This window comes from Pholis gunnellus (genome assembly GCF_910591455.1).
Source record: "Pholis gunnellus genome assembly, chromosome: 6".
NCBI lineage: Eukaryota > Metazoa > Chordata > Actinopteri > Perciformes > Pholidae > Pholis > Pholis gunnellus.
This window is the reverse complement of record NC_136532.1, coordinates 21,048,849-21,065,297: the sequence shown is the minus strand read 5'-3', so window position 1 is coordinate 21,065,297 and position 16,449 is coordinate 21,048,849. Positions and strand designations below refer to the sequence as shown.

General features: G+C 42.5%; 1 protein-coding gene across 1 annotated transcript; it reads left to right on the top strand.

The window, feature by feature from the left end:
- The first annotated feature begins 412 nt into the window (after positions 1–412).
- rab35b (RAB35, member RAS oncogene family b) lies at positions 413–9,267 on the top strand. The gene is made up of 6 exons (XM_079161037.1): positions 413–733; positions 2,881–2,931; positions 3,034–3,157; positions 5,576–5,700; positions 5,885–6,009; positions 6,872–9,267. Exons 1-6 carry the CDS (start codon positions 682–684, stop codon positions 6,998–7,000), a joined length of 606 nt encoding a protein of 201 aa, XP_079017163.1. The 5' UTR covers positions 413–681; the 3' UTR covers positions 7,001–9,267.
- The last annotated feature ends 7,182 nt before the right edge of the window (positions 9,268–16,449 follow it).

Sequence of the window (16,449 nt, the reverse complement as noted above, 5' to 3'; positions counted from 1 at the left end):
ACTGTAACCCTCCTGGAGTGTCACCTCTGCTGTCTGAAGCACTCCATCTTGTTTGGGGCTCTAAAGGCACCATCGTCATAAAGGAGAGACGCGGATGAATATCTGAAGCAAAATGTTTCAAATGTATGTTATGTTGCTTGGACATATTAACCATTTCTATGGGGTGACAGAAATCTGATAAGTGTTAATAGAGGGATGGGGTGGATTTAATATATTCTGTGGTTGTCAGTGTGTATATAGTTTGGTCTAAATAGTTTTTAAAGATTTTTTAAAGGATCCATTTATTTATTGGATCCTGCCTGTATATGTTAATCAACGGTACGGTCCTTGCTCTTCTAGTAGCATGAGGTTGGTGTTCATCAATGGGATGGGACGGCAGTGCTGTAGCTGGAGCGTGCGCAGTGAGGCCGGGTGAGAGTTGGGTGCAGCTCCATCAAGAGAAGGAAGCGGAGTTTCCGGCTGTTTGCAGCGGAGGGAGAGGATTGCTGACGCCGCGAAACCCCCAGAAAAACGCCGCCGGCTCGGGGGGGCTAGCAGTTTCTAGTATTGGTAGTGGTCGTTTGCTTTCGTACCAGGGGATCTGGAGGCTGGTGATATATTTTTTTTTTTACACGAGCCGAGAGGTCGGACAGCAAACGGAGCAAAGCGGCACAAGGCGGGGGTGAGCCACCAGCTACCGGCATGGCCAGGGACTACGATTACCTCTTCAAGCTGCTCATCATCGGTGACAGCGGTAAGGCGACGCCGGGGATGCGGGACGGGAAGTGGGCCCTGTCTTGTTTTTTGTTTTTCTCTCTAAGGGGAGAAGAAGAAATGCAGCTTTAATGCCGTGTTGTTCTTCTACGATGCGTTTATAACTTGTTATTTTCTATTTTCTGCATTGAAATCATTGGTGAATTGTACACATCCGCCATATTTCTGTGGCGCTGACAGGGCGGAGGTTGTGGGCATGTCAGGCGATCAGGCCGGATATCGCCTCCAGATCTTCAGGGTTTGTCCCTCGAAGATCTGCTAGTCCTGTTCTCATATCGGCAGAGGCATTTATTTTACCTCTACAACAAAACACACACTGTAACCCAAATAACCGTAACGGGATACCCATGCTCCTCTAATTTGGCCTCTAGTTTGTATCCCCTATTAGCTGTTTTAGCTAGTTGGAAGTTAGGCTAACATTACACTTCCAGTCTTGGCTATGTAGCTAACTGTTAGCTAACGTTAATTGAATTGAAAAGCTAATATCACAATAAGTTGTGGTCCTCATACATGCGATAAAGCCTCTTATGTTTGCTGCAACGCGTTAAGTCAGCTAAGTGAGGTTGTGCTTGAAACGCTGTTTGTTATTTAGCTAGCTAGCTAGCATGATGGTGCTAGCTGCTTGATAGTGGAGAAATGCTGCACTGCAGTCTCTCCAGTTTGCATCCAGCCAGTCAAAGTAAAGTGAAGTGACACCACAAAGTGGTTAGTGTCACAACTGTCGTTTGAATTAAGAGTAATACTACAGCCCAGCTGCTGAGGTTCAAAGACCATTGACTGTGTGGTTGTCTTACCCGTGTTAAGCTTCTGTTATGTTAAAATACATGGCAAACAATGTCACAGGTAGATGCATAATGTTCTACTGATAAGGACTGCTCTTGTGTCGCCCCATTAAAGTGAAAACATGCCTTTTTTTTTAAATGTGGCTCCACCCTCAGTATAGTAGAGTATAGCCTCAGCCTGCAGCACTTCTTTTGTGGGCAATGATCTTTGCATTCATTGACAACCCCGATCCTGGCACTACCCCATCAGCTGCTCACAGTGGAGGGAAAGACACCACAGAAATCCCTTCACTGCCACTCACACACAGAGGCCAGTGTCCCCTCAGCTGCAGCAGCATGGATGTACAAGTGTCCGTAGTGCTGCACAAAGATTATTTAGGAAAAGATGCTCTGACCTCTGCCCCTCTTCCTCAGCTTCATGAGGACTTATCTGTTGCTGAGAATCAGATATTCCAGCACACCGGATCTCCAAGCTGCACCACAGCAGCACGTGATAGATCTGCTCATGGAGAGCGACTTGACACAACTTGTTTAGCATAAAAACGGGATAGAATATTAAAGCTTACAAAGTACAAACAGATGATGATCTCTCTTCTGCTTTGAAGCTTTTGCCGTTTGTTTGAACAAAACTCTGTGGCTTGGAGACCACAGGAACCTGAGATCTTTTATGTTGGGACCAAACACGAGATGACAATAACACAATAGGTAGGCTGAGTAACAGGGCTGTAGGTCGAGTCCCGCCCCAGGCTGGGCAGCAGAGTCACTTTCATAACTTCCAGCTGTAACCTGACAACGTGTCTTGTTGACGACATCACTGATCCCTCTCATCTATTTCCCTTTTTCATCTCCCTCTTCTTTGTCCTCTCCTGTCATCTCCTGTGACTGTTATTTCGTCCTAAAACCTATTTATTGTCGTGCACGATAATTTTAGGAACTCAGATAGATAAATCTCTTACGTTTGTTGTCTTGTCTTTGTGGCTTTGATGCAAGCCTTCCCAACTGCAGCCGCTTGCTCCTCTGTTGCATTGATTAAGCTTCTGCAGGTAAAAGCGTCATCAAAACGCCTTAAATGAACGTGTTGGTGTAGCCTTGCTTACTTTAAATCCTTCACTCTGTACACAGTGGAACAGGTATTACTGTGTGTACGTTTTGAATAACTAAATCTTTAGGTGCTCAGTGGTTACAGCAACGGTGGACATCTTGTTTTCGGCTTGCAGCCGTTTGTCCTCGGGACAACTGTAGTATTTAGTTTGAAGTCAAATATAAAGAATGCACTCGTTTTCTTTGTGTTTTTGGAAACCTGCTTTACTCTTAACCTCATCCTGTGCTTGTGTTTCCTCCTCAGGAGTGGGGAAGAGCAGTCTCCTCCTGCGATTTGCAGACAACACGTTTTCAGGTGTGTGGTTGCACCTCAGACACTGTGGCGTCATTTCAAGACTTTTCTACTTTGCCGTTGGAGGTCATAACGTTGATTTTGTGTCGGTGTGCGTGTTTGCAGGTAGCTATATCACCACGATCGGTGTGGACTTTAAGATCCGGACGGTGGAGATCAACGGGGAGAAGGTGAAGCTACAGATCTGGGATACGGCGGGGCAGGAGCGCTTCCGCACCATCACCTCCACGTAAGTAGATCCACACACAAGCACATTTATCAGGGTATCAAATCTGAAACCAAGAAAGGATTTTTGCGGTCCTCAGATTAGGGTTTTATTTGAGGAAACAGTTTGTAGACAACTAGAATGAGTCGGTGCTGCGCTATGAAACTGGGTGGAATTCCCCACACGTCTTAATTACAGATGTGAGAGGGAGGCTCTTGGTCTTCTGTGGTGCTACATGAAGGCAAGGGGCTGCTCTCATGCTTCTAGTGTGTGTGTGTGTGTGTGTGTGTGTGTGTGTGTGTGTGTGTGTGTGTGTGTGTGTGTGTCACACACTGCTGTCCTGTGCTAGTTCTGGTCCGTACCGGTTAATTGTTGAACCCATATTATTATTATTATTATTATTGTTGTATTATTTCCCGACACAAGAGCAGGAGTTCCCGCTCGTAGAAGTACACATGTCCAACACGAGCCCCTTCAGCTAATCTAAATCCAAACATTTTTTGTCACATCACAGCTGCTCATTACTCTTGAAAGGAAACACTTTCCCTGTTGGGCAAGCTTTGGAAACACACCGCATCTTTTGCCGTGACTCCTGCGGCTCACAGCACAGTGCTAATGAATAAAACTGGATTACTTTAGTAGGGAGGACGCAGTAGCAGTTAGCCTGCAGGTGACTGTTTTTAGATCCGTTTTATTCTAAGGGAACGTTTTGAAGCTTTAAAGTCCCAGTGAAATCGGAAGTTAGAGCTTCTTTCGATTCTCTTGATTGTTTTGGTAAAAGTAGTAGTAATAAAAGTGTTGTAATAATTCAACAGCACCAACTCTGTACAGAACATTGTCCCTTTTGCTCTGGATAAAAAAAGTTTACATTGGGAAATTTTCTTTGAAGGGAAGTAGTTCCAATGAAAACTTTTAACTGCCAGATCTGTTGATTATTCAGACCAACAGAGACATATTTTTGGATAGACAATCAATGCTGTGAACAACACAAACAAAATACTTTCCCCTCCAAATCTAAGAGATAGATAATCAAAACTATCTGCATGGTCATAACCACAAGTTTTGAATTTGAAGAATCAAATTGCCACCTGCTGGCCGCTAACTGTGTCTGTCTGCTGTTTGGTGCTGAGCAGGTAGTGAACAGTTGGGCTTTAGACTGACTGACTTGCTCGTGAAAACCCAGGTGAGAGTGACCTGAAAGACGCCATAAAGCTCAGTAGAACTGAGAGGAATAATTCTAAATATCAGTCGTGCTTTAGTGTCTCACCGTATCTCTCTGCTCTGATGTCGTCTTACCCTCTCTCACTTGAATTAAAACCTATTAAACCCACTGTCCACGCCATGTGAGCGTTGTATAGAACAAGGCCAGCAGGGCGTGTTAGATAGTTGATATAACGCACTAGCACCGCTGCAGCAGTGTTGTTTCAAACACCAAAACAAGCCAGAAAGCTTGAAATCCTCTGCAGTGCTGCTGACGCTCCGGCCCCTGAGGAGTACGGCCGTCCTAGTTCTGCAGGAATCCCTCCACCAAGCAGGCGGCCTATTTTGTCTGACTGTTCACTGTGCTGAAGCAGAGTGGCGTGGTGCCTCATTACCTCCTCAACAGTTTTCACAGTGAAGCTGGATCGTAAGCAGAATCCCGCTCCGACCACTCGGGCGGACTGGCCTGAGGTGGCGGCTGTATGTCAGATCCTCCGGCTACGTTTGGTTAGATGCCTGAAATAAGGTCTGTGGTTAACACAAGCGTGAGAGATTTTAACTTTTGTTTTACGACGTTACTGGTGGTGACGTGACATCATGTGACCATGGTGTTGTTCGTTTATTGCCTAACATTGTCTTTTGACCTGTGGCGATTGAATTTACGCTTTAAAAATCACAAAAGTGGTGTCCATTTGTGAAGAATATCCTGCTAAACAAAACATGCAAGCATCCCACATGTTTATTTGCCACAGATCCTATTTTCTGCAATAATCCAAAATCTAATGAAAAAAACTCTGACAGGCAACAAGAATCCCCAGTGGGACTCGAACTAGGGAGGTCACATGATCAGCGCCTGAAACCCAGAGGCCATAAGGGCGCCTCCTGATTGGTGATTTGTGAAGGAAAAGTCCATTTTATTAACATTTTATTACCCTGTTTGTGCAGAGTTTTACTGCAGGTTGGGGCCCCACACGCCTGCTGTGTGTGTTTGGTAGTTAATGGTTCTCTATCCACGTCCACTGAGCTCAAACACACACACACACACACACACACAGACTTACACACACGTAGCCATCCACCTCTGCTGTCTGGTGTACTGCTGGACATTGGTGGGGGGATGCTGGTCTCAGTGGCTTACCAACTCATTGTCATGCACTTAGTTCATAACATGTGGTGTTCAGGCGTTCAGGGTTACCTAATGTCAAAGGCTGACCGTGTCTCTCTCTCTCTCTGCATGTTCAGATACTACAGGGGAACGCATGGGGTCATAGTGGTCTATGACGTCACAAGTGCAGAGTCCTTCGTCAACGTCAAACGATGGCTACACGAAATCAACCAGAACTGTGACGACGTGTGCCGAATATTAGGTGAGTGTGCACATGTCAGCGTTAAAAAAAAAAAAAAAGGTCCAGGCGCTGCTGTCATCTCGGCCCCCGTCGCCTAAAAATACACCTTGGATCTAGTGCACACGTTGTTTTATTTGCAGGCATTATATGATTGTTCCCAACTTAGCTCCTGTTACATCACCGTGGCAATACTTTCTATTTTCAGTGGGAAACAAAAACGACGACCCCAACTCCAAGGTGGTCGAGACGACTGACGCGCAGAAGTTCGCCGAGCAGATGGGAATCAACCTGTTTGAGACGAGTGCAAAAGAGAACATCAACGTTGAAGAGGTAACTCATTGTTTACTGTTGTCTCAGACCGACGGCGTGTTCTGTGCGCAGCGGTTTGTCATGTCTGGTATGCAGAGCAGCTCCGCTGAAGGCATGAACCAGCCAGCGTGCTGCTGCTCAGTATGGCTCATCGATCCTTAAAGGAATCCTTTTTGGGAGCTACACTTTCTGGAATCAACTAAAGTTTTTTTTTTTTTTTTTAACCAGCGGAGACTTCAGAGAGTCCAGCACATAACTCCTGTAGAACCACATATTGTGATGACTCTTTTTTTACATATAAGAATGTCTTTTGTGCAGTATAACGTAGTTATGAATATTATATTACATTTCTGCCAATAAATCCCCCTAAAGCCTACACACTGGACCTTTTTAAACAAGCAAGATGTAATGTAATAATGAGCAGAGTTTATATTTTTTATACCTTTTTGGATGGAGCCAACTGTTGTCACCTTTTCCCAGACTTTATCCTAAGCTAAGCTAAGCTAACTAGCCGTTGGCTGGCGCTTCATGTTGAACGGACAGAAAGTGGCGTCGACCTCCTCAATCACAGAAATTCTTTGTCGACTCAACACTCATACGATTTTGTTCAGTTGATTTAATCAACAGATCAGTAAAACAGAGTTTCTCCACTAAGAATCTCACAAAAGCACCGCTATCAATCTTGTGTTTACCAGAGGAGTGCTCATAAGTTTCTTGTAAATATGTCATTCAACATGAAAAAGCATTAAAAATGACAAAAAACGGCCGATTTAGTTTCACACGCAGATTTCAGCCAGTGGTCTTTGAGCACTGAAGCGGTCTCTTCCTACAGTCTCGTTGCCGTACTCACCACACGATGTCTGTCTGTTTTCTTCTCCTGCAGATGTTCAACTGCATCACAGAGCTAGTGCTAAGAGCCAAGAAGGAGGTGCTCGCCAAGCAGCAGCAGCAGCAACAGAACGACGTGGTCAAACTCACCCGGAACAGTAAACGAAAGAAGAAGTGCTGCTAGCAACCTCGGAAGCCATCCACGAAAAGGCCGGCGGCGTCTTTTCTTCACACATGCATACACACAAGGACTCAGAGCATCTAAATTAAAAGAGCAGATAAAGATTTAATAAATATACGGTGAAAGATTTAAAAAAAAGAATAAAATAAATGGAAAAAAAATGTCCCGTTTTTGGACAAACTAATCATGAAGACTTCCAAAAAAACAGTGTACAGATTTTATTAGAGGTCAAATCAAGTTTTATTTGGAATTGAGCAGATGGGCACTATTGACCTGAGGTCCTCCTTTCTTAAAGGATCTGCGAGCCGACAACTGATCGCCACAATGCTCCGATTTATCGCCACATAACCCCCCCACTCAGTATCTCATCTCCTTCTCATTCCACTGCACACGGGACATTCAGAGTCGAGTCTGACTCTGCGCCTGAGGAGGAGGAGGGGTCACCTTTTTCTGGATTTATTTGTTTCTTTCTAGTTTAATTTGTTTTTTTGGGGGGGTGGGAGGTGTTTTTTTTGTCTGAGTGAGAGTGGAGGTCGCACCACCGCTCTACAGAGTTAAAACATTTCAGACACCTTTGTTCCCACGACTCAGGCCGAGAGATCATGAACTGTTAGATTTTTGTTTTATTTGACTTACGGGGGAAAAAAACACACTGATGATGACGATTGGTAGACGACCTTTAGCAACTAATCCGACGGACAGAACTGGTGACCTTTCACGGTTTGTTTTTCTTTGTCTATATTTGCCAATCTTCCCATCCTTTAACCTCCAATAGTGCTGAGCCAACAAGAATTTATTTTATTTTTTTGTCTCCTTTTCTTTCTTTTTTTTAAAGTGCGACAGAGCAGTTGAACCCTCTCTGAAAGCACCGTTCACTGCAGTCTTACTACTCTTTGCTTTTAAACCTTTACCTCCACCTTTTGGGAAAAAAAAAAAAGAAAAAAGGATACAACAACGATACTGCCAATATTCTAGAAAAAACTAAATAGGAGCTCAGTGGTGCCCCTCATTTGGACTGTTGCCATAGAGGCGCCTGGTTGGCCATGAGGCAGAGTGAATCAGGATCTGATGGGAACCTGTTAAGTCCTCAGGAAGTGCTCAGGGCTGCCCTCCCTCTCCCTAATGCCCCCCCCCACCACACACACACACACACACACACACACATATCAGCCCCTCTCACAGCGACGGACTCACCTGCTGCATTTGGTTCATCGAGGAGGCTCCTGCTCTGGAAACTGTTCTCGTGGTCGTCCAAATCGTAGCCGACTGTGTTTTGTGAGCATGTAACACTTTGTTTGAAGGGTTCTGTCAAAGGTTATGCCTGACATGCATCTTACACTGTCCAGGATTTACTGTATTTTCTCAGCTTGCAGATTATTCTAAACAGTTGACTAATGTTAAAGTCTGATGTCATGTTTTTTTCTTTGCTTTTAAACATGTCACCCCCCCCCCCCCCTTCTACCTGTTCAATTGAAGTGTTACCTCACAGTGTTTCAGGCCTCCTCCGCGGTGAGTGTGGCTGTTAATGTGAGAACAGATGGAGATGGACTGCAGCTCTGGATCCCAGTGTGTTGGGGCCTGAGCTCTCTTTCTGTGCACAGCCAGGGTTTGTCAGAGGCCGAAGCTTCTGTTACTGACACATTTCTTTTTTTTTGAATTTGGGAGAGTAGTGAACGGAGAGCCGAGCTTCTCTTTGGTTGCGTTTAGTTTTCGTCCTCTGGGCAGACTCTGGCAGCCGGTTTGGGATCCTGTCACCTCCAGGGCCTAGGAATGGTATCAAATCCCACATTTCTATTCATTACGTGTATGTATATATAAATATATTTGTGTGTTTATATTCAGTATAGAACATACACACATAATTAGCACACCAAACTGTGCATGTGTAAAACATGCCCCGTGTGGTTGAAACACACTCGTCAGCTGTGGTTTGCTGTACACTGGAGAAAAAGAGATGTACTATTCATTTTTCCCTACATGAATTTAATCAGTAATAAACGTTTTAAAGGAATAAATATTTGACACATAATGACTGATCTCATGTGTCAGTGATTTTGAGGCTTGGTCTTAACATTGTTTTAAACCTGTGTCTTTATTTTTATTTTTTGCTTTCTGTGAATAAACTTGTATGGGAGGAAGTGTGTACTTGTCTTTGGAAGCTTGCTACTGTCTGTCTTTGGTGTTACGTCGAGTTATTCATGTTCAATGAGAGGAGTTCCGTTTGTCACCCGTAGCTGCAACAAGTTTTAAAAAGAAACGTATCAATCATGGTCTGTTTCTGTCTTTCATTTGTCCATCATCAGGTCTTAGATGTTTACATCACTAGTAACCGCATACCTGGTTCATCAAGTCTCATCTGAACATTTTAAAATCTAAAACATGTTTTTAATCTTTAGTTTGGGGAATATGAACATGCTAGGATACTAAAGTTGAGCAGATCTTTTCACAGTAGACATGTTGACCTGTTGAACACAGGTGGTACCGATAACATTACTCGCTGTGTTGCAGTGCTGTCGTCAATGGCCGTAGCTCCTTCTATGATTCTCCTCCAGTGACCGAATGTCTGCAATTAATTATTTCATTTGGGAATAATAAAGAAGAAATAGCAAAAACTAAACGTGCAGTTCATGTTCCCGTATAATGTGAATGCAGCTTGGCTCCTTTTGGCAATATTTGATATTTCGACATGCTGCTTTCATTTCCGTCTTTAGAACACAGGTGTAGGAATATGACGAAAGTAAACTTAAAATATTTATATGCTCGATAAAACGGACTAATTTCGGTCGGTACACAAAGTATCATGAGTGGTGGAAGTATTCAGATCTTTTACTTATGTAAAAGTACCATTACAGAGTTAAACATACTTTGTTACAAGTAAAAGTCCTGCGTATATATGCTTACTTAAGTAAAAGTACAAAAGTATTAGCTTCAGATTAAACCTACAGTACTAAAAGTAAAAGTACTCATAATGCAGAATGGCCCGTTTCAGAATAATATAACATTGAATGCATTAATGTGTTCCTTTATGTTGCAGCTGGTAATGGAGGAGCTCATTTAATGACTTAAACTGCTCTTTATCCATGATAACATATCAATGTATTGGTTGGTTTATAGTTTGTGTTAATAATGATATATAATAATAAATCAATGTGAAGCGGTCAGACACATGGTGCAGTAAAAAGTACAATAACTCCCTCGACAAACTGAGACTGTGACCTGGTGGTGGCGCTGGATGACTGTCAGAAAATAACTAAAGGCATTACAATTAATCCTGGGGGTGACATTTATTTTGTTGTTCCTAATTTCATGGCAAATCAGTAATTTCACTCAAAACCACAAATGTCAACCTCCCTGTGGCGCTAGAGGTAGAGTCAGGGGATCATCAATGTCAGTAGGCCTCATCACATGGGAACCATTAAACATCTCGGTTAATAAGATGTGTCCCGGGCCACCAGTCGATGTTGAGATAATTCACAGAATAAGTTAGAACTCTCACCTGGTGGTGGCACTGCAGGGAAAGTCAGGGAATCAACAAAGTTCATAGGTCCCCATGAGCACCATTGGAGCTACACTGCTAGCATGTATGCTAATAGCTCTTCATTCAAAGGTATGAATATTGAATTCATACAAACCTTTTTTAATTTTTCTTTAAATAACCCTTCTTTGTGTTGATCCATTTTAATAACCAGCTGAGATAAGACATCCTGATAGATGTGTTCATGTTGTGATATTATGGGTTTGAGCTTCTTACTGCTGCTCATTGAATTTGTTTGTTTGCCTTCATCATGCGGTCAGTGACATATACTCCTTTTGTACAAATGACATGTCATACAGCGTTTGTTGGGGCCCTTCTATCTGCTATAATTTTATTTTTTGTGTGGTTTCTTATATTTCAGCAGAACGTTAGAAGCACGAGCAGCTTGTCTTCAACACGCCCGACTACGAGAACCGCAGAAGGAAAGCGTCTGCATTTCAAGGCCAAGTCAGGGGAGACAAGCAGATTGCAAAGTATTTATTTGTACAAAAGAAATCCCCCAAAATGCTCAGAAAATTGCATGATAAATATTTTGAATAGTTTGAAGCATTCTGTAACTGAAACAGTGCCGTTAGTCAGTGGTGAATGGAAGCACTCACATGGAGCACAATGAGCCCACCGAAAGCACTAAATTCCAAAACAACATCCGATCGAGTGGAGACAAGCAACAGAGAACACACTCGATGGCGTGTCCGTCTGTCACTGCAACACACACACACACACACGCACACACTCTGCGGCAGCATCGGGATGTTTACCACACTGACACGCAGCTGCAGACGGACTCCAGAATAATGCTTTCAAATTCAGAAATGAATCAGTGGAGTCTACAGTGACAATGCAAACAATCAAACGAGAAACAAAGTAATCATGACACAATGTGGACAGAACCAAAAATGTTACAACTTATTATTTTTCTAACAAAAACGTGACATGAAGTGAGACGATTAACAGTCCGGTTGTGGCAGCAGCGACTGGTGTTTAATCCAAGTTTCCCTCAGCTGCTAATCAGCCAATGGAGGGGAGTCCCAAACTACAAACACCTGGATGTGAAGGCTCAGAAGGGTCAGAAGGGTCAGTGTTTTCAATTCACCCACTTTAACACTTTCCCTTCAGACAGGAGCACTGATCGAACGTTCTAATAAGGAACCCTTTATACAGAGTATAAAAAGTATAATAAATAAATCATTATATAATTCCTGGAAGCTTGTAAAGTTAGATTTAGAATTGCAAAAATCTTGTTATTCTCAGTATATTACTGTTTGGATTGGTTTTGGTTATTTTATGGTTTTAAATGATCTTTTGGTTTTTTTTAGGTGCCATTTAAGTTGATTTTGGGAAAAAGTCAGAATACATTTCTGTTTAACTCTGATATTTTTAATTGTGTTATCTTATATTGTTAATCTGTTACTCATTGTCAGTGCTGCCTACCTTGGCCAAGACATTCTTTAAAAATATATATATTCGTTTTCTAGATCTGATCTAAATAGTTTTCTCTCCTGTGTTCATGACTTAAGAATAAATGTTCGCCTGTAAAACTGGTAGAGAAAACGTTTTGGCAGGTGCATTTTTTTTTTTTTAAGATTAGTTTTTATTTGTTGTAATACTAATTTCAGGTCACAAGCAGCTGCAGAGCGCCACAACCCAATCTTCTAAATAGGACTAAAAGTATTCATGTTTTTTTCCAGGTGAGTTTTGATGTTTTTCATGCACTCTAAACACAAAGTACATATAGTGTGTGTTATCCGGTTATGTCAGTTTAAACTCACCTGGAAGAACATGGGGTCGTGGTGCACGTCAGCCTCTTGTGGCTGGAATGAGTAAACACTTACTGTTTTCACAGATGAATAAAAAAAAAAAAAACTAACGTAGAAAAATGATCCTGGCAAAAATGTTTCACAGATTACATTTTTTTTAAGGAATTTAGAAAGATTGTGCTGCAAACCCATGTTTTTACCAGTTCATAGGTCATAAACACAGGAGAGAAAACACCAGAATGAGGCTTCCCCGGTTACATATAAACATCTGTCTAGCTCTTTAACTCATCAGGAAGACTTATAAATCATATGACCTCTGATCTCCTAGAAAGGTCTGCAGGGCACTTAGAAAATTAATTTATGAACAGTAATGCAGACCTTTGTCTAGCCTGTTGTAAGAACCCTTAATTAATTACTTTCTTTAACAGTAATATTTAGAGATGATGTTCTAACTGTTTGTTTATTAGAAAGTGAGAAACTCTTGACTCCTTAATAGTGATTTTTTTAAAATGTAGACTTAACGTTTAGGAATAGTGACCTTTAAGGGAATACCGCTAGCTGTTTGCCCGCCTGTTCCCAGTCTTCGTACCAAGCTAAGCTAACTAACTGCTGGCCTGTTATTTAACCAGCAAATACGCGAGTGGTATTGATTAATTACATTTAAAATAATTCAATTAAACTAAAAAACGAATTAATTACACTTTACGTATAAAGGGTGAGTTATCAGAAGTGGTACCAAGAACTGAATTTCCATTATTTGGGGCACTCTTGGATAAATAATCAAGATTCATGAGGCTTCTTGGGGTCTTCCCGGTTAGTTACGCATCATATTGGTGACTAATTTGGGTGAAACTTAGAGGTACTCATGAATCTCTCTCTCCAGCTCTACTGCATGCCACACCCGGACAGACATACGTATGAGTGATAAGTTCCAACTCATCAGTGGAATTCCTGCTCACTGTTAGGACACACATGAAAATATCAGCCTAGAAATAACAACACACAGGTATATTTCCCCTAAAAAAAGATCTTCATTCAAAAAGATATGCATTTTTTCTTATAAATATAACGATTTCGTCCAAACCTATTCAACTTTTTATAAAAAAATCATTCTTTGGGTTGATCCTTCCCAACAACCAGCTGAGATGACGAGAAGACATCTGCATAGGTTTGCACAGCTGCATTAGACACGAGTACAAACACAGACAGACGTGAGACATCACTGTGCCACACTAAGTCATTCATGCTCGGAGATTTCAGGTCAACACATACTGTATTACTAATGGAGTCTCAGATATGTCGCCTAAAACGGAAGCCCGACAGATAAGAAATCAAAGTGCCCATGAAGTATTGAAGCTATGAGAATGGAGGTAGACCTTTTCTATGAGTATTGAACCAAAGCAGCTCAGACCTGGAACGCTGCAGAGGAAGTTGAGTGACGTTTCTGTACAACAACATGCCTTCTAATGATCAGAAATTCAACAGGTTATTGTTGAGCTGGATTGATTGAGAGTTGAGCATTCTATATAGTTCTTCCTGCTTCTCAAGATGATGTAAACATTTTTTTTCAATTTGGTCAACTAGGGAGATGATTGACATGAGGACAATGTTGGACAGTGCCTTGTTTTTTCTTTGAAAAATGATAAATACTTTAAATGTTAAGTATAAAGTGAACTGTGGAAACCTGGACATGACGATATCACTAACTTCAGTCACCCAAAGGTTTATTCAGATGTTGGAGATGAGCATGAAGGCCTCATAGACTTCACCACGGACCCACAGGCCCGTTTGAGGCTGAGTAGACGATGGTCAACCAGTTTATCAGAGCTTTTTGCAGAAAACAGCTGTCTACTGCTGCAAAAAGGGTTGAACCGAAACAGTAAAGACGCAGGCCATAAAAAAACAAAACAATCAGCTAAAAAAAGATAAAACACTCGTGGAGCTGATGGTGATAATTCTCTGTGGGTTTGACTATGAGTTAACCCTTTCACATTACACATGGTCTACATAAAAACATATTGATTAGTGCAGCTTTATGAAAGTGCAATACTAAATCATTTGAGTGCACCTTTTACAGGGTTTTTGTTCCTCACTTTGATTGGAGGTTTGGGCCTGGGGCATTGCACCACGGTACATCCTCACTGTGGAATTCACCTGCACAGCTGTCTTTTTATCATTTGTCCTGTCAGATGTGCAGCACACTATGGCGCTGATACATCAAGCTGTTGCCTCATGTTGTGAAAATCCGCTGAACAAATGAATAAACCTGAGAGGTCACATGTGGGCTGGCTGCAGCGTCATATTCTGACACAGAGCTCTGCCCCGCTACCCTCTTCTTTCTCCACAACCCTGCAGTGTCCCATACATCCACCCCGTCTTTCCCCAGACTCCCTGGCCTGATAACTGGGATGCATACAGTAACAATGTGTACATAGTGTTCCCTCTCTACAGAGTTGGCAGTGGGCTAGTAGAGATGGTCGTAGGCACTAAAAGGAAACCTTCCTCTTTGGAGGTAAACTTTGTGACCCTGTTCCTGTTCTGTAAGACCGAGACTCTCTATGAGAGGGGCTGAAACCAAAGCCTGTGGGGAACTCCTATTCTTATATTTCTATCTCTTATTGTCAGCCGTCACCATTTAGTCAGCGAAGAGAAGAGTAATGGAACAGATAAAGTGCAAATGACCCCCCCCCCCCCCTCCCCAAACTTCAGTGTGTGCCACTGCCCGTCTTTGGCTGAGTTGTTACCCTTATACTGTGATGTCCCGCCCTCCTTCTCCCTCGCCTCGTCTGTCTCTGTCTGTCTGCTGTGCTCAGGACCGGTCCAATGGGGCTCACTTCTTTTTGAAAAAAGAGAAAAGTCTCTTGTCCCGGTCGGAGATGCGGTGAGCTCGTCTGGAGGACTGACTGCCGTGTGCCCTCGACGAGCCCGACAGGGAGGTAGGGGCCGAGCGCCACTCGTCCTGGTACTTGTCCATCAACTGCTGGTCAATCACTCTGTGCATATCATCCTACAGCCACGGACAAAGAGGTAAATGAGAGAAATACAGGAGAGCAATGTCATGCAGAGAGGGTCAATGGTGGAGTGGTACAGGAAGTTCTGGAGAGATCGGACTCATTGATCAAATTACCTGTTAGGCATTGATTACAGAGACAGCACAACCACTTTTCATCCCTGTCAGATCATTTGTTGTTTACTTAATACTACCTGGCCTTCATTAAAAAAAACTTTTATTCAGGAACATGTGCCAAAAAGCTTAAAACTAAAACAATGAAAATCTAAGAAATAGATATATGATGTCACTTCATACTGTGCCAAAGCCTGCTAGCCCGACAATTATTGTTTTGCTCGAGGACACTTCGACTCGTAGACTGGAGGATCGAACGTCCAACCAATTCAATTACATGAACACAAACCAGTTGACGCACAGTCGGCTTGGAACTCTCAGCGCCCCTGGAACTCTGTAATCCCTAAGAGTTAGCCAAAAATAATTTTGTCCTCTCAGTTTACTTGATTTGAATAGATTTTAGAGGCGTAAGGAGGTAAAAATACTTCAGTAATTCAAAAGAAAATGCAAACATTAGAGCCAAGTCTGAAAAAAAAGATATGTGTTGCAGAAATATTTATTTTCTCTTCCCTATCCTGTTAATAATCTTGTGATTTACCGTTTGACTCTGTGGAGGAGGAACCGCTCTTCTAAATTGCTCCAAATACTTTATTTATTTAATGGATGAAAAAAGTTGCCATGCTGGTTGTTAGAGAGATAAAGCCACCAGAGGGCTCTGACAAGCTGCTAAAAATGAATACACACTTTTTATTAGTCATTTTACTATTGGTGTCACCTAATAACTAAACACCACCCAAGCTTTCTGATATATTAGGTACTGGAGTATTTTTGGTGTCTGTGTGATCATCTCTCAACAGGTAAGATGACCAGTGGGACCAATCTCCTAAAGAAAACAGGTGTGTGGAGAGAGGAGACAGAGGCAGGTGGAGAGAGCGGGTGGTGGGTTTGGATGGTTCTCTTTGGTGGTTTAATGGTTTCAGATAGAGAGGAAGCTGGAATGGGCGTTTCTCCTGAGTCAGTTAACCGTGGCATGGAATGGCTCAGCATGGCGTAGTCGGGTTAGTGCAGGGTGATACGGCGAGATTGGCGCAGCTCG